Source organism: Tripterygium wilfordii, chromosome 18 (assembly GCF_013401445.1).
Source record: "Tripterygium wilfordii isolate XIE 37 chromosome 18, ASM1340144v1, whole genome shotgun sequence".
Taxonomy (NCBI): domain Eukaryota; kingdom Viridiplantae; phylum Streptophyta; class Magnoliopsida; order Celastrales; family Celastraceae; genus Tripterygium; species Tripterygium wilfordii.
In genome coordinates, this window is record NC_052249.1 from 152,108 (window position 1) to 173,063 (window position 20,956).

At 37.4% G+C, this 20,956-nt stretch overlaps 3 protein-coding genes across 4 annotated transcripts; all 3 read left to right on the forward strand.

Annotated features, from left to right (window-relative positions):
- The first annotated feature begins 134 nt into the window (after positions 1 to 134).
- LOC119983773 (reticulon-like protein B8) lies at positions 135 to 10,089 on the forward strand. 2 transcript variants are annotated; one of them, XM_038827501.1, is made up of 6 exons: positions 135 to 236; positions 8,159 to 8,338; positions 8,442 to 8,622; positions 8,711 to 8,852; positions 9,228 to 9,297; positions 9,773 to 10,089. In XM_038827501.1, exons 2-6 carry the CDS (start codon positions 8,164 to 8,166, stop codon positions 9,940 to 9,942), a joined length of 738 nt encoding a protein of 245 aa, XP_038683429.1. In that variant the 5' UTR covers positions 135 to 236; positions 8,159 to 8,163; the 3' UTR covers positions 9,943 to 10,089. The 2 variants fall into 2 exon arrangements, with proteins under 2 accessions (XP_038683429.1, XP_038683430.1); XM_038827502.1 differs by lacking the exon at positions 9,228 to 9,297.
- A 2,757-nt stretch (positions 10,090 to 12,846) lies between these two features.
- LOC119983897 (uncharacterized oxidoreductase At1g06690, chloroplastic-like) lies at positions 12,847 to 15,938 on the forward strand. Its single transcript, XM_038827636.1, has 10 exons — positions 12,847 to 13,243; positions 13,575 to 13,666; positions 13,763 to 13,803; positions 13,916 to 14,080; positions 14,171 to 14,193; positions 14,318 to 14,389; positions 14,573 to 14,740; positions 15,113 to 15,195; positions 15,269 to 15,331; positions 15,543 to 15,938. The coding sequence occupies exons 1-10, from the start codon at positions 13,027 to 13,029 to the stop codon at positions 15,726 to 15,728; spliced, it is 1,110 nt and encodes a 369-aa protein (XP_038683564.1). The 5' UTR covers positions 12,847 to 13,026; the 3' UTR covers positions 15,729 to 15,938.
- Positions 15,939 to 17,012: 1,074 nt separating this feature from the next.
- Positions 17,013 to 20,408, forward strand: LOC119983793 (transcription factor PIF4-like). The gene is made up of 9 exons (XM_038827520.1): positions 17,013 to 17,181; positions 17,825 to 17,921; positions 18,012 to 18,795; positions 18,876 to 18,974; positions 19,058 to 19,123; positions 19,216 to 19,281; positions 19,365 to 19,667; positions 19,762 to 19,890; positions 20,056 to 20,408. Exons 2-8 carry the CDS (start codon positions 17,863 to 17,865, stop codon positions 19,888 to 19,890), a joined length of 1,506 nt encoding a protein of 501 aa, XP_038683448.1. The 5' UTR covers positions 17,013 to 17,181; positions 17,825 to 17,862; the 3' UTR covers positions 20,056 to 20,408.
- Positions 20,409 to 20,956: the final 548 nt, after the last annotated feature.

Consider the following 20,956-nt stretch of genomic DNA (forward strand, 5'->3'; position numbering starts at 1 on the left):
CTTCGTAAGTAGCCCGCATTCAATGTTAAAGGCTTAAAAGCAAGCAAGTGAATAAATGAATATAAAATAAAATCGAAAACTGAACAAAAAAGCGACAATGACTGGAATATACAGATGCCAGCGTGGTAAGTTGGCCACTGACCTCACGTGGGCTATCGTATACACCAACCACTATCTCCTTCTCTTCTCGTAGAATTTGATTCCTCTCCGCTTCAACTCTGTATCTTCCCTTCCTGGTATGCCTCTTTCTCCGCTTCTCTTTCTCCTCATCTTCAATCTTTCCTTTTGTGCACATTGACGCTTGCAAGATAATATTTTGATGCTATGTCTGCTACTTATGAAGACTTGTTGATTGAGTTCTCTTTCGTTTCCATTTGTATTCGAGTCATTGCTAAATTTTTTGTCAAATCATGGAAGATCCCTTTTTGGGGGTTTTATTTTCTCAAGACTGGTGACTGGAAATTATTTACGACTAATCCACACATGGGTTTTGGCTATTTCCGGTAGTGGATACTTAAAACGAAATTTGAATCATTAATCTGTTCGTTGGACTTTTCTACTGTTTTTTTTTTGTTACCTTCTTTAGTTTTTCAAGTATATCTTGGATGGAGAGAGCTTTTCAAGTTTGCAGTATTAGATAAACATGTTGTCAATTGTTTACAAACTAGGGATCACCACTTCAGATAGCAATCATATAAAACAAAACACATGTACCTAGACCATGTATATGTAGGTATATCATATCCCGAGTTCATATATATATATATGACAAAATCATATAAATCCAAACCATGCTTATGTGATCATTGTATAAGCTGAAACCATTAACTCATATATACATATATATTTAATCGGCAATGCTATAGAGCAGTACACATGTAATCAATAAAACTTTAATTGCCTTTTAGTTCAACACGTATTGAATCATTGATTACACATCATCAACCGAAACATGATTGCACAAAATATCACACCGAACAATATGACCAGACTCAAAGCAACAGAGTTTGTTACCGAACGACGAAATGAATTGAAGACAGAATTTGAAGCGAGGTACGCGGATGCGAATCTCCTTAAGGTGATAAAGCCGCCTGCTATCGGTGCCTACAGGATGGATGGCAGTTCACCTCCCAAGATACAACGCTTCACTCCCACCGTTGGTAGCACTATCAAAACGATGGACTTAATCGAACCTCTCTCGAACTGTGCTCTCAGACCTGAATAGAATTTTCTTAGAGTGTGTTTTTCTGTACTCCTTTCAACTGAGGAGACCACTTCTATTTAACGAGGTAGTGGAGATGTGGATAGAGATAGGAACATATTTTGATAACTCTAGTGGATAGACACAATCTTGAATGAATCCAATCTTGCAGGGATTTTATCTGAGCAAAACCAATTTAGTTTTAAGCTCATCTTCTCACATAACTTGAGTTCGGCCTCAATTGATTTGGGTCATTCTTCACCTCTCTTATTTGGGCTTTGCACCAAATAATCCAACAATCCCCCACAAAGAATGGATCAAATCGATTGGTCTGACTCGAGAGAAAGTCTGAGAGTACAACAGAAAGTACTATATCAGGATAGGTAGTGTTTGGCTTTGAACCTTCCTTAGTGAAAGCTTATCGAACTCACTTAACCAGTCAGTGGTTATTAGCCTTGAACTGCCAGTTGTTATTGCAAGCTTAAACAATAAACCTCACATAGCACTTCCCAATTCGAGATTAGTTCTCGGTTGTGCTCATTATCTCGGCCATGAGCGTCTTGGGTTTCACAAGTGCTTTAGGAAATCTTGCCTTAAAAGAATTCCACAGAGCCGGCCTTACTCCACTTGCATAGGTGATGCACCATCAAGAGTATCTCTTTATACCCCACTTGTGTATTACAAGATATGGCATCATTAAAAGCTTAGCTTATCCTCAACTTCACAGCACCCAGTGCATCCAGGAAAGGGGAGAAGAAATTATTCTGAGTGCTTTCTCATCAGTTACAAAGTTTGCGTTGTCCTATTGAACCTAGTCCATGGGATCTCCAATCGCTAGGTTAGGTTTCCACCAAGTAACTTTTATTGTGTTAAGGATTTTAGCCCCATTCCTTTTGATGCGCAGTTTACCCTCTCAGATGTTAAACCTTTTGTAAATGGATCCGCAATATTCTCATTCGATTTAACATAATCGATGGAGATTACACCAGTTGAGAGTAACTGCCTCACTGAATTGTGTCTACGACGGATATGTCGAGATTTTCCATTATAAATGAAATTCTGTGCCCTAGCAATAGCTGCTTGATTATCGCAATGAATGCATATTGCTGACACAGGTTTTGGCCATATTGGAATGTCCTCTAAGAAATGACGAAGCCATTCAGCTTCTTCACTTGCCTTATCTAGAGCAATGAACTCCGATTCCATCGTTGATCGCGCTATTAACGTTTGTTTTGAGGACTTCCAGGAGATTGCCGCTCCTCCCAAAGTGAATATGTAACCACTAGTTGATTTAGATTCTTCAGAATCTGCAATCCAATTAGCGTCACAGTATCCTTCTACTACAGCTGGATATTTACTATAACACAAAGAATAATTCTTTGTCTTATTTAAATATCCCAATACTCTCAACAGAGCTTTCCAGTGTTCATGTCCCGGATTGCTTGTGTACCTACTCAGTTTGCTAACAGCATAGGCAATATCAGGTCTTGTACAATTCATGATGTACATGACACTTCCAATTACTTGAGAGTATTCAAGTTGATTTATTGCGTTTCCAGTATTCTTGTGTAGGATTAGGTGTGCAAGAAATGGATTATTAGTATCTTTGATATAAAAATCCTTAAATCGTTCAATCACCTTTTCAATGTAGTGTGATTGAGATAGTGAAAGGCCATCAGAAGTTCTTGAAATTTTGATGCCTAGAATCACATCAGCAACACCCAAATCCTTCATGTCAAAATTCCTTTCCAACATTTTCTTGGTATGATTAATAGAATCAATATTCTTACCAAGAATTAACATGTCATCGACATATAGACACACAATTACACATCCTCTCTCGGTGGATTTTGTGTACACACACTTGTCACACTCATTGATTCTAAATCCATTTTGAATCATGACTTTGTCAAATTTTTCATGCCACTGTTTAGGAGCTTGTTTCAGTCCATACAGTGATTTGACAAGTCTGCATACAAGCTTCTTATCTCCTTGGGTTTGAAAACCCTCAGGTTGTTCCATATAAATTTCCTCGTTCAATTCACCATTCAAAAAAGCAGTTTTTACATCCATTTGATGTATCTGCAAATCATATAGTGAAGCTATTGCAATCAACATCCTGATGGATGTAATCCTTGATACAGGAGAATACGTATCAAAATAATCTAGACCTTCCTTTTGTCTAAACCCCTTGGCAACCAAACGTGCCTTATATTTGTCAATGGAACCATCTGCTTTCAATTTCCTCTTGAAAATCCATTTGCATCCAATTGGTTTATTTCCGGGTGGAAGTTCAACCAATTCCCAAGTATGATTGCTCATAATGGATTCAATTTCACTGGTCACAGCTTCTTTCCAGAATGGCGCTTCTGGAGACGACATAGCTTCACTATATGTCTTAGGTTCTTTTTCTAACAAGAATGTTAAGAAATCTGGACCAAAGGATGTAGAGATTCTCTGTCTCTTACTCCTTCTTGGTTCAGTGTCTGTAACCTCAGCTTCTATCTCTTTTCCCTTTTCGAAGTTTAACTCCCTTAACCTCTTGTGAGGAGTTTCACCTTGATCCTTTTTGTAAGGAAAGATGTACTCAAAAAACTCAACATCTCGAGATTCTAGAACCGTATTCACATGAATATCAGGTATTTCAGATTTATGCACAAGAAATCTATATGCACTACTGTTGTGTGCATATCCGATAAACACGCAATCAACAGTTTTTGGACCCAGTTTTATTTGCTTAGGTGGAGGAACTGCAACCTTTGCAAGGCACCCCCACACTTTCAAGTATTTGAATGACGGGATCCTTCCATTCCATAACTCATATGGAATTTTTCTTGTTTTCTTGTGGGGTACTCTGTTTAGAACATAGTTTGCTGTTAAAACCGCCTCCCCCCACAAGTTTTGAGATAGTCCCGAACTTATGAGCATGGCATTTACCATTTCCTTTAAAGTTCTATTTTTCCTCTCAGCAATTCCGTTTTGCTGAGGTGTATAAGGAGCTGTCGTTTGGTGTATTATTCCCATATTTGAGCATATCTCCTCAAAAGAGAATGATTGATATTCTCCACCTCTGTCTGATTTCAAAATCTTAATCTTTTTATCAAGTTGGTTCTCAACCTCATTTTTGTACTTGATAAAACTCTCCATTGCCTCATCTTTGCTTGTCAATAAATAGACATAGCAAAATCGTGTGCAATCATCCACAAAAGTAATGAAATACTTTTTGCCACCTCTACTTTGAACAAATTTTAAATCACATAGATCACTATGAATTAATTGTAGAGGTATTGTACTTCTCTCAATTGAATTGAATGGTTTCTTTGCAAACTTTGCCTCAACACATGTTTCACATTTATAATGTGCATCCAAATTAAATTTTGGAATTAGCCCCAAGTTTGCGATTTTCTTCATTGTACCAAAGTTTACATGTCCTAGTCTACCATGCCACAAAGATGGAGAACACACCATGTAAACTGAATTCATCTCTTTATTCATAACTAATTTTGGGTACAAGAATTTGGAATTTTCATTAATTACAGCAACATTGGCTTTAAAAAGCCCATTATCTAAGTACCCTTTGCCTACAAATACCCCACTCTTAGACAAAATAAATTTGTCGGATTCGAATACCATCTTGAATCCTTTCTTGCTAAGAATGGGGCCTGAAATCAAATTCTTCCTGATCTCGGGAACATGCAGCACATCCAGTAGGTCAAGCTCCTTTCCTGAAGTAAACTTCAAAGTCACCTTTCCTCTCCCTTCAATTTTAACTGGGGCAGAGTTGGCGACGAAAATATGTTCTGCCTCCTTTGCTTCCTTGTAGGTGGTGAACAGTCCCTTATCAACACATATGTGGCTAGTAGTACATGTGTCAACCCACCAATCCTTGGCATTGGATACCATCAGAACTTGACTTACAACAGCAGCAAATCTCTCCTCATCTTGCTCATCAACTAGGTGGGCTTGATTATTGGCTCGTCCCTTGCCTTTTCCATTTTTCTGGCGCTTATTTCTACAGTCTTTAGCCATATGTCCAGGCTTGTCACAAACAAAACAGTTCCCCTGAAACTTCTGGGGCTTACCCTTCTGTTGATTATTATACTTCCGCTTCCTAAATTGCCTAGGTTTGGAAGACTCCACCAGATTTGCCTTTGGCTCTTTGGAAGAACATGTGCTCTTCCTATTGTCCTGCTCAATTCGCAGTCGGCCCAACAGATCATCCATGTTCATCTCCTTCTTCTTGTGCTTCAAGTAGTGCTTGAAATCAGTCCAAGAATGAGGAAGCTTGTCTATAGTAGCTTGCACTTGGAAGGACTCACTCATAGTCATTCCTTCTGCTTCAATCTCTTGCAGAATAACCTGAATTTCTTCAGCTTGATCAATCACTGGTTTGGAATCCACCATTTTGTATTCCATGAATTTGGTCACCACTTGCTTTTTTGAGCTTACTTCTTCGGTACCATATCGTTTATCAAGTGCTTCCCACAATTTTTTAGCACTCGGCATTTTAGAATATGCCTTGTATAGCGGATTGATCATGCTATTCATAATATAATTCTTGCACAGATAGTCACCATACTTCCATGCATCTATAGCAGCTACGACCGTCACATCAGTCTCATCAGCACCAATTGTTGGACACTCTTCCTTCAGGTATCTGACCAAACCAATAGTGGTCAAGAAAAAATACATTTTCTGTTGCCACAGTTTAAAGCCTGAACCAGTAAATTTCTCAGGTTGTTCAGCCTTGATAGAGTGGGGAATCACTGGTGGTGCACTTATATTCACAGTCGGCTTTTCATTAACCTTTCGACTGGACTCGGCCTCACTCACAGTGTGACCATCATTAGCCTTTCGACCATTGCCACCATTAGTGGTCTTATCATCAGAGGAGGCATTGCCTCCCTCTGGATCAACAAAAGGGTCAACAGCAGGATCGTTTCCTACTCCAGGCATCCTCGGGTTATTAGGGGCAGCCATTGTATCAAGTTATATCTGTAATCAAGACCTAGTTAGTAAACACAAAAGGCCAACAAACACGGTTTTATCACCTTAAGATTGTTGTCAATTGTTTACAAACTAGGGATCACCACTTCAGATAGCAATCATATAAAACAAAACACATGTACCTAGACCATGTATATGTAGGTATATCATATCCCGAGTTCATATATATATATATGACAAAATCATATAAATCCAAACCATGCTTATGTGATCATTGTATAAGCTGAAACCATTAACTCATATATACATATATATTTAATCGGCAATGCTATAGAGCAGTACACATGTAATCAATAAAACTTTAATTGCCTTTTAGTTCAACACGTATTGAATCATTGATTACACATCATCAACCGAAACATGATTGCACAAAATATCACACCGAACAATATGACCAGACTCAAAGCAACAGAGTTTGTTACCGAACGACGAAATGAATTGAAGACAGAATTTGAAGCGAGGTACGCGGATGCGAATCTCCTTAAGGTGATAAAGCCGCCTGCTATCGGTGCCTACAGGATGGATGGCAGTTCACCTCCCAAGATACAACGCTTCACTCCCACCGTTGGTAGCACTATCAAAACGATGGACTTAATCGAACCTCTCTCGAACTGTGCTCTCAGACCTGAATAGAATTTTCTTAGAGTGTGTTTTTCTGTACTCCTTTCAACTGAGGAGACCACTTCTATTTAACGAGGTAGTGGAGATGTGGATAGAGATAGGAACATATTTTGATAACTCTAGTGGATAGACACAATCTTGAATGAATCCAATCTTGCAGGGATTTTATCTGAGCAAAACCAATTTAGTTTTAAGCTCATCTTCTCACATAACTTGAGTTCGGCCTCAATTGATTTGGGTCATTCTTCACCTCTCTTATTTGGGCTTTGCACCAAATAATCCAACAAAACAATCGTGTCTTAGTAGCTTTAGAATTTTCGTTTTACTCATTGTTTGATGTGTGCATAAATTGTTCATTTATTTTTTAAGGGGTTTGATTCTGGAAATTTGTTCAAGTAATTAAATGGAAGTTCATAATGGTCCTACGATCTCCATAACTTGCTATTCAGCAAATATATTTTACTTTAAGTCATGTAAAACCTTATGGACAGCATGGTGAAATTACTTCACTTCTAATTTTCCATGTGCTTGCACATCTACATAATTTGTCACGTCTCATTGGTGCATCACGTAAAACAAAGGAGTTTACCAGCAGGAAACTTCCTGTTGAGACTTCCTCGATCCTACTCCCAACTGTTTTGCACACTTTTGTCAAGCTTTGGTCTTTGGAGTGGTATATCCACGTTGTCGTTGCAACTGAAATGTGACTTGGACTTGGAAGGATGGGTTCACTCTTAACTGCCAACAAATTGAGTCTCTTCACTACTGTAGGGCTAATGGATTTGGCTCAGTTATGTCTATTAGAACTACCATTCTGAGACTCTGGGATTTTGTACAAATAGGGCCCGTAAGGATCTAGGAGTCCAAGGAAAAGAATACCTCATGTTGAAGATTGACATAAAGAAGCATCAGTTGAAACTGAACCAATGATTAAATACACAATCCATTGATCTCTTCAATGAAGTTTTTTTTTTTTCATTCAAAACAAAAATTTGGATAAGTTTAAACTTCTCAATACTTTTTTTTCTTATAACTGAAACTTTGATGATAAAAGATACGCAAGTAAGATTTGCTTTGTTGGCTCTTTTATTGATTTTTATTACGGCAATCTGAAGTTCAGAGGTGTAGGACAGTTGCCTTACAGCCTTACCTTAACTTTTTGCTTTTAGGGATCCCTAATTCCCTATGCAGCGTTTTGTATTCATACTAGCTTTTGCATTTCTATCACTCGCCTTGGTATCTCTTTTAGTATGCTACTTTATGGATGTGCATTCCTGAGCACTTTAGCCTTCTCTGACAAAAAATTTCTTTCTCATTCTGGATTTATAGTAGCAATGTCTGAGAAAATAACAGCCGAGAGCTTACTGAACAACCTGGTAGAAACCATTGCCGACAATGTTCCAAAGCAGAAATCTGTATCATTTTTTGAAGACGAAAATGTCTCATCTCGTTTCAATAGACTTTTTGGGCGCCAGAAGCCTGTACACCATCTTTTAGGGGGTGGAAAATGTACGAATGTTCTGGCCTTATCTCTTTTTCTACTTTTTTTCCTCCTCCCTTACTCTTGTTACTGTTTTTCTTGCACGTACTAATCTCACCCCAAATCATGTAGCTGCTGATGTTCTATTGTGGAGGAACAAGAAAATTTCAGCTAGTGTTCTAACTGGGGCAACAGCTATCTGGGTGCTTTTTGAATGGCTAAATTACAATTTTCTGACCCTTGTATGCTTTGCTTTGGTTTTTGGTTTGCTTGCTCAGTTTGTTTGGATAAGCGCTTCAGGTCTATTAAACAGGTGAGTTTGACGTATTTTCTCTTATGCTATCTGTTCAATGATATAATGTACAGTTGTGAGGACATAGTCTAGTCTCTGTGGCAAACAGGTCACCATCTAAAGTCCCTCGCCTTGTTTTGCCTGATGAGATATTTGCCAACATTGGCATAGCAGTTGGCACTGAAGTTAACAGAGGTTTGCGATTTCTTCAGGATGTGGCCTGTGGAGGAAACTTGAAACATTTTCTTGTGGTATGATTAAACTGGTGAACTATTCCTGTTATATTTCTCGTTAACACAAAGTATATAATTGCTTATGAAAACTGGTAAATGTTTTCTTGGGCTAGTATTTCATCATAGAGAGATTTCCTTAGGACTTAGTTGGACCATCAACTCTGGAAGATATAAAAAATTGAAACCTGCTGGAGACATTATGGACTTGACATGAAGGTATTTGTATGAGAGTATAAACATTACAAAACCTGTGTTATATGAAGAATTCTGTTGGCTTGTCGTCTATTTGATACTAGGTGTTTGGAGAAAGACAGTAGATTTTATTTGGAATATTGGAAAGTTGACCTCTTTAGTTTTCTAAGACAACTTCTTTATTCTGTAAAATACTTCCAGGCTTTAGGAAGCTTATGGGTGGCCGCTGTGATTGGAAGCTGGTGCAATTTTCTGACTGTTCTGTACATTGGTGAGACATCTTACCCTTTTCGTTGGAAATTGGGCGTTCTGTGTTGATGACATATCGGTCATGATTCTAGATATTGTAGAGTTAATACATGGAAATATTTCTGTTGTAAGAAACATTGAATAAGCCAAAAGCAGAGAATCCATGAAACCTCTCCTGTTACAAATTTATGACATAATTTTGGTGAATAAGATAATATGTTGCCTGGTTCTTTCAAATGGGTTTTGCAGTTGAAGACTAGCTAGAAAGCTAGGCAATGAGAATCATTTGTGCAGCCGTGATTGTCGTGACTTAATCATGGATGTCATTTCTCCTAAATAAATGAATAAAAGTAGCTTAAATGATCAGATAAATAAATTGTAAGCGTTGATTTTAATAGTTCTGCAACATTGATGGAGCGAGCATCTGGTAGATAAGCAGTATGATTATTGTAATATATATATATTTCTCTCTCTGATCCTATGATATTTCCCTAAAGGTTTTGTCGCTGCGCATACGTTACCGGTCCTGTATGAGAAGCATGAAGATCAAGTCGATGACTTTGCATACAAGGTCTTTGACCAGCTTCGGCATAACTATCGGAAGCTGGATGCCAGTGTCCTAAGTAAGATTCCCAAGGGAAAGCTCAAGGGGAAGAAGCATGAGTAGATTAATCATGTAGTGTAGTAATGTAGTATATAGAATTTGATGGATTGCCTTGGTCAAATCAAAACTTTTAGTTAATTGAGACTAAAAGCAAACAGTTTATTGTCATTTGGTATGAATTTCAAATCTGTCACAATACTCAACTTAAGGCAAAAATAAAATGTAACCTGGTCCACACAGTCGATACTTATTAGGGATCTAACACCATAAGACTCCCAGAACGATCTAAGACCACACAATTCGATACTTGACGTACGCCATGCCCACGGGGCGGGTGAATTAGTCATTTTGGCAATAATATATATGTCACTTATTAGGGGATTGGGTATGCTCCTTCTCCTTTTTCTTACTCTTTGATATCAACATTTTTTAAAAACAAAACATTTGAATATAATATTGTTGTATTTTATGTTAAATAAAGAAACCAAATTCATTAAAGAAAATAAATGTATAAAAAAAATCTCCGACATTTGTTGAACATATATTATTGAGTCTCCGACATTGGTTTGGGGGCCTCACCGGTCTCCTCATTAATTACCTTAACGTACGTTTCACTGTGTTAGTGTATAGTCTTAAATTGAAAAAGAATACAAAAGGTGTAATTAATATTTATACACTTGAACCAAATTGTGTATACCTACATATATGAAGCCAGGGTGGCAAAAGAGGTGTGCACGAGCCGTAGAAGTTTAAGAGTGTGTATTGGCTGCTCCATCCACGTGTGGAATGTGAAATGCGGACAACTTCCATGAGCCAAACCCCAAGTCTGCCATTTTGGACAAATTTGTGGACTCTAACTCAACCATGTCACCCACTTAATTTCCTCTTTTTCCAAAGGACAACACCCATTTACTACAATTCACAAAAAAAGATTAATTGTAATGGAATTGAGAAAAGGAAAGCGCATGTGAGAGTTGATTAATATCGAACATAATCATCAGATTTTTTTTCAGAATCACTTGCCATTATCACCAAAAGTGCTTCTGCTATAAATAGGGACAATGTCCATAGGCTGGTTGGTCAAGAACACGCACATTCTTTGCTTGCTAGCTAGCTTAAACCTAGTTCTATTTGTGGGTTTTGTTGGGTCAGTTTGAAAAATGGTGATTATTGTGGGCACCAAGAAACCTGATGCTGATTTTCTGCTCAAACCTGGATTGCTGCTCAGCACTGCACAATACCAGATTGTGACAACGGCTTATGTCCGTCAAGAAGATGGGGACGATGACGACGATGATGACAGTGGCGATGTAGCACCAGCAGCATAAACATTTTTGGATATATACATATATATATATATATATAGAGAGAGAGAGATAGAGGGAGGGAGGGAGAGATTGATCGATCAATCTGTAATCCCTCTCAGTAGTATCCTTCAAAAGTATATAGTTTATGGAGTATTTTGTGCTCTCCAGTGTGTGTGTTAGGGCATATATTTATAGTAGACAAAGGATCATGATGACATGAACCCTAGAGTATTATGCTTAAGCCATATATATAAATAAAATATGTTATCAATGTCAGTGTTAATTGCTATGTATTTTGAGACTTTAATATAGTAAGTTTTAATGCAAATTATGCAATATTATATGCACTGTCATCTTTCTTTTTTTAAAAAAAAAAAATTAATGATCTCTCGGTAGTACTAATGTAGATTGATTTCATCATGGGTATTACATTTTTTTAGTAACTGTTTATTAGGACATTATATATCCCTAATTTTGAAAAGTTATTCTAATTTCTTTTGCATTCTTTGGGCCATTCTATTTACTTGAAACAATTTGAACATAAATTAGTTTCTCAAAATCTAATTTCCCATTCCAGTAGTGCACTACTCGTTAGTGTTTCTTCTTGATCATTACTTCAATATAAACTTATAAATCAGCATATATATTAATTGGATTATTGTAGATCAATGACCATCATCATTTTCCCAAAATTGTATCTTTATATATGAAATAAAGGGTCAATAATATGTTTGTGTGTTTTAACTTGAACCATTTGTGTATTGTGATCAGAAACCTCTCGTCAATACTTTGGAGATTCACTCCATGATAAAAATGTAAGTGATCCTATGTAGGGACACTTCTGAAGATGTGATGCACAGGTCTGAAGGTTTACTCTATTGGGGTGGCCCCAGAGGGCCCTACCTTGGATTGGAAGTTTCCATGATCACTACAAAACATAGTATCAAGTTATCAACCACGATGCCTAGTGACGATGCTTTTTGTCATAAGTGTTGTAAAAATATAAAACAAATGCGACGTTTATAAAAAGTGTCGTTAAAACATTGATATATCGGCGTTGATATAAAAAAATTTCGTTGTAGTAAAAAATGATTTGTGCCAGGCAATTGGCCCGAGTTAAAGCATGACGTTTTTTAAAGAAGCATCGTCAATTATCGGCATTTTAATATTATATACAAAAAAAAAAAGAGAGAGAGAGTATTGCTCCTTTTAATATTATTCAAATCCCATTTTCATTCAACTATTTATTAAAACCATCTCCTTCAATTTTATTTTTATGAAACTTTGTACTTTAAGACACATTTTAAAGCTTAATTGTCAATGTACAACACTTTATAAACAAGAAGCTGAGGCTAGATGAGCTAACATTCTCATTATTTCATGTAACATGTACCTTAATAATTTATGCTTATGTTGTTGCTCCAAATAAGGATTTTTAAGTGTGTGAGGATTATTATTATTTTTCCTTTTAATGATATATTCAATCCAACACAATTCTTTCTGAACAATATTTTGTATTTTGAGAAAATTCTTAGTTTCTGAACCGACAAAACTCATAGGCTGGAGGACACGAAAAAAAAATCTACAGAACTCCACGTGCGAAAGTACATATGACCACGTGTAGTTGATGATATTGATCGATTAGTTAATTTTCCCCCAACAAAATGACAACTTCGAAAGATGACATCTTGTGCTTTTCTTCGTCTCTGCCACAGATTTTGGAGTTCTGATTGAGGAGTTCCGACAGTAAGCATCTTAAATTCAAATACCCATTTCAATTGTTGAACTGGGTCATTCGTTTTGGTCTCGTCTGAGTTTCAGAATTCTAAGGAGTAAAATCATGGCCTTGCATGTCAGCAGTTCATGCTTCCCTGTTTTTAGCTGTCAAATGAGAGTTTCTAGAGTGAGAGCTATTGCCTCTGGAGATTCCGCCGCTGTTAAACCAGAGGAAGGGAACAGGGTCAAGTTGGGTGGCTCTGAATTGAGGGTCACAAGGCTAGGGATTGGAGCTTGGTCTTGGGGAGACACTAGCTACTGGAATGACTTTGATTGGGATGGTAAGAATTGACTTCATTTGGAATTTGTCCTCATTTTATATTTATTTTTGTTATCATTATATTGTACATGAATTTTTTTCAGGAATTTAACATTCTTGGATGTTTAATTTACCAGTGAAAAGGATTGATGAGATGATAATTTGTGGGTTTATTGGATTGGATTTGTGAAGTTCACTGTTATTTCATATTTACAGGTGCTAATAGGACAAATGAGTGATAAAAATCCAGTAGAATGAAATAAGAACACAAGTGTGTGCGAATTGCTACATAGTGTTTAAGATAAAAAAAAAATTAGAAAAAAAACCCTAATCTTGTTTTTCAATGATTACAGATAGGAAAATGAAAGCTGCTAAGGCTGCTTTTGATGTCAGTATTGATCTTGGGATAAATTTCTTTGATACTGCTGAAGTCTATGGCTCGAGGGTGAGAGACATGTCCTTTGTTCTTCTTCTCACCTCCATAAATTTTTGCTCAGTTTTACCCTGTAAAATCTTTTTTTATTTTTTGGTATAATTGCAGCTTGCATTGGGTGCCGTAAGTTCTGAAACTCTGCTAGGAAGGTAGGATTACAGAATTCAACTACTGATGACATTTCTAATTATAAATTTTCGAGACAATGTTAAAATTTTCTCTCCTAATGATTAAATTCAATTTCTTTTGATTTCCTTCAAGATTCATCAAGGAACGCAAAGAAAAGGATCCTGACGTTGAGGTTGCTGTTGCAACCAAGTTTGCAGCATTGCCATGGAGGCTGGGCCGTGGAAGTGTCGTAAAAGCCCTCAAGGACTCAATGAGTCGCCTTGGAATTTCTTCGGTGGACCTATATCAACTCCATTGGTATATGCTTTGTGAGCTTTTTATCTGGTCTTTTGTTGCTATTAGTATCTGTTGAAATTTGCTGAGTGAAAAGTTTCTGCTGATTTTCAGGCCTGGAGTATGGGGAAATGAAGGTTATTTATTCCTAAAACCATCATTACATAGAGCTAATGACTTGGCATATTTTAGAATATAATTTTTTATTAAAGTCATATCCAGATTACTGAGAATGTCACTCCATTGAGAATTCATTTTCAGGGTATCTCGATGGTCTTGGAGATGCTTTTGAGCAGGGCCTTGTGCAAGCTGTTGGTGTTTCAAATTACGGTGGTACCATTCTGCTGTTCATCTTATTATTCTTGATTCATATTACGCAGATTGAACTCAATCCTTAACTTTTTCCTGCTTCAAAATTATAGTACATTCATGATGTTTGGCCAATTCTTATATTTGTTCAAGGGTTCTTACCTCTCTCTCAATAGTATATGATGACATGCTGAGTTCCTTGATCAGAGAAACGACTCCGTGATGCTTATGAAAAGCTCAAGAAGAGAGGTATCCCACTGGCTGCGAACCAAGTGAATTACAGCCTAATCTTCAGGGCTCCGGAGCAGAATGGGGTAAAGGCAGCGTGTGATGAACTTGGGGTCACTTTAATTGCATATTCACCTATTGCTCAAGGTGAAACCAATATCTTTTCCTTTTGCTTTACTATTCTCACGTTTGTGCTACCCAGTTCATTTTTCTTCATCACTGAAACTTAACCCTTCTGCTGTATTACTAATCAGCCAAAGATGAGCTAGAACTAGAAGAAAGAATGTGCTATTCTTTTCTAACACACAAGGCTTCTGACCAAGAAAGATGGATATATAATCAACAAATATAACAACCATACAATGTTCAGAATGAAGACTCAAACATTATCTATAAATACCTAATACAGGCGGCCTTGTGAACTTTGATGACAGAACCTGAATAAAAATACAGTTTGATATGAAATTTGCCTTTTCCTCATGCCAGAGCACTGACATATGAACTCTTTCACTTACACAGGGGCTCTTACGGGAAAGTATACGCCAGAAAATCCACCAAGTGGTCCTCGAGGCCGAATTTACACGCCTGAGTATCTAACAAAGGTAGGGACTGTGGGAAAGTCATGGAAAACCCAAGTTTTTAAGTCTCTGGCTGAACCCTTTTTTGGCTATGCAGCTCCAACCTCTGATAAACAGAATCAAGGAAATAGGAGAGAAATATGGTAAAAGTAATACTCAGGTTTGTCATTGTCCCTCATTTAGCCATGTCCTTTTGATTACGGAATACAAGTTCCAAATACGTGAAAACATTTGTTTTTCTTAGTGCTACTTTTTATATCTTTAATTACATTCATAAAAAAGCCAAGACCTCCACCAGATTGCTAACGCCTTCATCAAACATGAGTTTTTTTTCTGCTTGGACTGAGAGGATATGGGGTTCCTGTCTGCAGGTGGTTCTCAACTGGCTCATAGCCCAGGATAATGTTCTTCCAATCCCTGGAGCCAAAACTCCTCAGCAGGCGGAGGAATTTGCTGGTGTTCTTGGGTGGCAATTAACCAATGACGAGATCAATGAGCTACGCTCATTGGCGTCTGAGGCAGGACAACCGGTTGGTTTCCCCGTTGAAAGCTACTAAATTCTTAACTGTAAGTTCACACTATTCTAGATAGAAAAAATAGATGGTTGAGGAACTAGGGATCCTTTTGATGGCACTGAAAATGTAGAGAAATTGCACTAGCAATTGCCTCAGTATCAGTACGTTGAAAAGTTCATCTTATTGTAAGTTCATATACACTAGTTAAATAAATTGAAAGACATTATATGAATCCATAAATAATTGCTATTTACATCAAAAGCATTATTATTATTAGTTAGTACTTCAACTTTCAACTATCCGAGTATCGTGCACTCCTTTAAAGAAATTCCCGTTTTGGTAACTGATATCTGGATTAATTTCCACGATGCGGGATGGAATTGGCCCTAGAATCTGGATTAGTTGATGCTTTTTCCTTAGCATTTTTGTTGTCTTTATTGTTGATACTTCTAGTCCTTACGGTAGAGCCTTTGGAAGCACTGTCAACATTTATAAGCGCACTCAATTATTGGCAGCTTCACTTTATGAAGAAAGTTTACTGAGGTTTTCTTTGGAGGCTTGGAATCCATTATTACTTCAATGGGCCAATATGGGTTTGTGATAGGGATGATGGGTCCATCTGACTGGGTTTGTGACCTAAACTAGGTCACTAAAATTTAGTATTGTTTTCTCTTATCATCTATATATTGTGAAGTGCAGATCATTATCAAAGTCGAAATCACAATAAAAGGGATTGGTTTTGTTGCTTGGCAAAAGTTTTGTCACTATACGGCAAGAGGAGAGTGACATATCATCTTGTTCCAAATTGGGCCATCACACCAACCACTAGAGAGGAAAATTATGCCTATGGTGCTTGCACAATTTAAGAACTTTGTGACCCTTTTTTGTATAGGCAAATATCCTTTTGAATCTTGTTCAAAATGCACCAATTTTAAGTGAATTGTGTGAAAAAAGGATACAAATAGTATCCAACTTAGCAGGGACACCCCAATGGCCGATCCTTTCTCTGTGGATGAATTTTCATGAACACTTCTTGTTCCTCCACAAAGGCTGCCATTTCCAGGTGGCACTACTTCCTTCAACATTCAGATCCCACTTTCCCTGACCACATGTAGTTCTAGATTTCCCAACTCTTTTAAAATTAAGAAAAACAAATAAAATAAGGGAAACAATCCAAAATTGGGGGCCGTAGGATTGCTCAATATTCAAACAATCTAACAGTATTCACAACTTGACTGCGCCAATGTCTCTAATCAACTGCCATGTGGACAATCAGGGTGTACACTGTCACTATAGAATCATTCCTTCTCTGACCTTGTCCCTGTCTGTGTGTTTTTGCAACTGGACATCAAGCAGACGCCTCTGGTCTTTTCTCTGAAATCTACCATTTTTACACTTAAAAAAATAGCTTTTCAGAGAGAGAGAGAGAGAGCATTCTGTGTCTAGATAAGTTTCTTATACAAGAAAGAATTCTGGAGACTTGGCTTTAAGTCAGGTGTGCTTCGCTTCCATTCTTCGTTTCCATTTTCCTTTTAAAGACCTTCACTTTGGTTCTTTCCCTGGCTGTTATTGCTGGAAAATTCATGGGTTTTTTTCATTTCTAGGAAATTTTTGGTGGGTTTGATCTATATTTGGTTTTTGTCTCGTTTGTTTTCTTTAATTTGCTTGTAGAGTTCTGAGAATGTACGAAAAGGGGCTCTCTTTTTGCAATCTCTTCCTCTTTTCTATCTGCTAAGTGTAAAATGGACCATGAAAGTTCTTAAATTGAATTGGGTTTTCTTTAATTTTCGTCAAACTTGCGTTGCCAAAAGATAGATCAGTGGAAGTGATGATAAATTAAAGCTAAAATCTAAGTATTGTGGTTTCTTTTCAAGAACTTTTAGCCTTTTAGGATACTTCCATATATGGTGTAGCAATATCTAAATCTGTTGGTCTGTTTATTTTATTGTTTACAGTTTACCCAATTAATTATGCACTTATTTAAATGTGGGTTTGGAATCTTTCGACTGTAGGATTGTCATTATGCTTTGTTTATGATGCTAACTGTATCTCACTAATGATTACTAATCATTAATCCCTTTATAATAATCGTTGCTTGCTATTTCTGTTTTTTTTTTTATTTATATTTTAATTTACAGGGAATCAGTCTGTTTCTTCTTAGCTCAGCACAGCCGCCATGAATCATTGGAATTTTGAGGCTGATGTCCCCTTCTCCAATCAAAAGAAAGCTATGGGGTCTGTATTTCTTGCTAATTGTTCTTTCTTTACATATAGTTGTTTAGCATATCTGAATAGTCTTGATTTGTTTGGCCAAACAATTTTCAGGCCAGACAATGAGCTTATAGAGCTGCTATGGAGAGACGGACAAGTAGTTTTCAACAGTCAAACACATAGAAAATCGAGTACTTTGATTCAAGATGATGAGACTCTCTCATGCATCCAATTTCCACATGATGATTCCTTTGATAAAGAGTTCTGTTCCAGTTTCTTATCCGAATTGACATATGCCGATCCTATCGAGACTGATAAATCAATCAGGCAAGTCGATGATGAAAATTTTGTTAAGTTTGGTGCTTCTGATTCTACAAAGGTTAAGCATCCAGTCGTTTCTGCATATACTGGAAATTCTATGCCACCTCCGAAAATTCAAATCCCCATTCAATCGCAGCATAATAATAATAATGTAGGAGGTTTTGTAAAGGCCTCTCATATAGCAGTGCCGATCATGGGTGAGTCGAATTTACCTAGTGGACAATTTAGAGGTAAAATGTCAGGGAATGTTAAGCAAGGAGAGCTTAGAGAGTGCTCATTGATGACACTTGGGTCAAGCCACTGTGGTAGCAACCAAATTCCAAATGACCTGGATACTAGCCGAGCTTCGAGCAATGGTTTTGGCACTACTGGGTTATCTGGTGGTTCTTCGAAATATGAAGGTAGGAAAGTGGTTTCTCAGAGCGACAAAGGGGAAGCAGAGACACTTGAGCCAGCTGTTACTTCATCACCAGGTGGATCGAGTAGTAATTTAGGGAAAACAGACAATCAGTCCTCTGGGTTCAGTGATCACAAGAGGAAGGGCAGAGATGGCGAAGAATCAGAGTGCCAAAGCGAGGTTAATTAATCTTCTTCTCTTTCTTGCCTGCTTGCTATGCCTTGAGACTTTTTTTGACATGTAATGTGTTAGTGTTTTAGGCCGCTGAGCTTGAATCTGCTACGGGAAGCAAGTATGCTCGTAAATCAATATCTGCTCGCAGGAACCGGGCTGCTGAAGTGCATAATCTTTCAGAGAGAGTAATATTAGGAATTTCTACCATTTCAAAGTTGGTGATCATGTACTCTCTTTTTTACTGAACCTCTCTTGTGATTCTGTGCAGAGACGAAGGGATAGGATCAATGAGAAAATGAAGGCATTGCAAGAGCTCATACCGAACTGTAACAAAGTACGTAGTTAGCTAAATTGATCTGTTAGGTGTTTATAAATCAGACTTCAGTTTTGTGGTTTTCTCAACAGAATTAGTCTTAAATGTTGCAGACAGACAAAGCATCAATGCTAGACGAGGCCATTGAATACTTGAAGTCTCTTCAGTTGCAACTGCAGGTATAAATCTTAGTTTCTTAATTTAAATATCAATATTTTCATTTGCCATTCAAGCCTCTGAAAATAGACTTCTGGTGTTTCAGGTAATGTGGATGGCTACCGGAATGGCCCCAATGGTTTTTCCAGGAGTTCAGCATTATATGTCGCGTACGAGTATGGGAATGGGGTCCCCTCCATTACCATCTATGCAAAATCCTCTACATTTGTCTCATGTTCCACTTGTTGATCCTCAATCCATATCCATGGCTCCAGCGCAAAGCCAGGCTATGATGTGCCAAACTCCATTCTTGAATCCAGTTAACTATCAACATCAGATGCAAAATCCATCTTTTCCAGACCAATATGCGCAGTTCATGGCCTCCCACCACTTGCAGACCGCCTCTCAGGTTTGTGTATGATGACAATGTTATCAGTATTTTTTATTTTGAGAGGGAAATTAACAGAAATAATTTGCATTGGTTTTTTTTTTTTCTCTTACAGCCCATGAATATGGTGAGACCTAATTCCCAACCAGTGCAACAAAGTCAAATGATGGCAGCACCTGGAGGCAGCATTGGACCCTTTAACCGTGGAGCGGCAAATGGCGACACTTCTCATGCGGCAATATAGGTAAGCCTCTCCGATCTCTTTGAACTAAATATCTACTGCTCTGAATATTTAAAATTGTTTATCTCTGGTTCAACTCCTCTGATACCACAAGTTCTGTCATCAATCATTTCCATAATTTAGCAGCTTTTTTTTTTTTTTTTTTTTTTTTTTTCCTGATGTTGACAGGTTAGCCACGATGCATTCATTGTTATCTGATACTCATGGTCCCTAGATAAGGTAGAAAGACAGGACCATTGCAACATTGTTGAAGCCATTAAGTTGTTCTTGGTGAATCTTTTGGATCATCTTGAATCTGTCACAGTATACAATCACTGCCGCTGAAGACGACGTGTATCTCTAATTATGTTTATATATCCATGTAAAAGCATTCAACTTTACCATAACCCAGTGATCGATTCTCGATTCAAATGTTATCCACACTGCCAAGGATGAAACGAGTATTAATCCTGGTGCTTGGCAAAATAATGCAGTTTTTGTAGTTGTTTCATTATATATAAATGAATAACCAACTTTTCTTACTCTTCTTGTACTATGCCTTAATTTAACACTGAATCAACTCGACCTAGTTTCCGTTGGTTGTGTTATCCTAGTTTGTAAAGTTAACTTTGATTCTTCAACTACAAGAATATTGGGAAAGTTGAATGAATACCCTACAATTGTTTGCCTTGAAAAAGTTTGAGATCTGAAGGATATTTTTTTTTTATCTCTACTTTTATCTGGCAACAAGTGAATATGTGACATAGTGATAGAGTTTAGAGGTGCAACCTAGTTCACAAGTTCAATTCCTAAAACACTCTCTCTACATATTATGTGAAGATAAAGTTTACGTATATACTATTCCTAACTCCGTTCATTGCAAAAGTTTTGTGTTCGAGATTTGTTTATCTTACAGTTGCTTATCTTGTGTAAACAATTTAGTTGGCATTTTAAATATTCCCAAGGCATCAGAAGTAAAGGTACCCAACCAAACCCACCTGCCTAGTGCAGTAGTGGCTATAGTTGGAGATGATGTTGCCTTTGTGTATTGCACCTCAAGACAAAGACACCACTCCACTTGTGGGCACTG

Excerpts from the sequence above, each read along its gene's own strand:
- LOC119983773 (XM_038827501.1), top strand. The coding sequence starts at position 8,164 with ATGTCTGAGAAAATAACAGCCGAGAGCTTACTGAACAACCTGGTAGAA. Across the intron at positions 8,853-9,227 it reads ACTTGAAACATTTTCTTGTG|GCTTTAGGAAGCTTATGGGT; the intron begins GTATGATTAAAC and ends AAATACTTCCAG. Across the intron at positions 9,298-9,772 it reads TCTGACTGTTCTGTACATTG|GTTTTGTCGCTGCGCATACG; the intron begins GTGAGACATCTT and ends ATTTCCCTAAAG.
- LOC119983897 (XM_038827636.1), top strand. The coding sequence starts at position 13,027 with ATGGCCTTGCATGTCAGCAGTTCATGCTTCCCTGTTTTTAGCTGTCAA. Across the intron at positions 14,194-14,317 it reads TGGAGTATGGGGAAATGAAG|GGTATCTCGATGGTCTTGGA; the intron begins GTTATTTATTCC and ends ATTCATTTTCAG. Across the intron at positions 15,332-15,542 it reads ATGGTAAAAGTAATACTCAG|GTGGTTCTCAACTGGCTCAT; the intron begins GTTTGTCATTGT and ends TCCTGTCTGCAG.
- LOC119983793 (XM_038827520.1), top strand. The coding sequence starts at position 17,863 with ATGAATCATTGGAATTTTGAGGCTGATGTCCCCTTCTCCAATCAAAAG. Across the intron at positions 17,922-18,011 it reads AATCAAAAGAAAGCTATGGG|GCCAGACAATGAGCTTATAG; the intron begins GTCTGTATTTCT and ends AACAATTTTCAG. Across the intron at positions 19,282-19,364 it reads CTCTTCAGTTGCAACTGCAG|GTAATGTGGATGGCTACCGG; the intron begins GTATAAATCTTA and ends CTGGTGTTTCAG.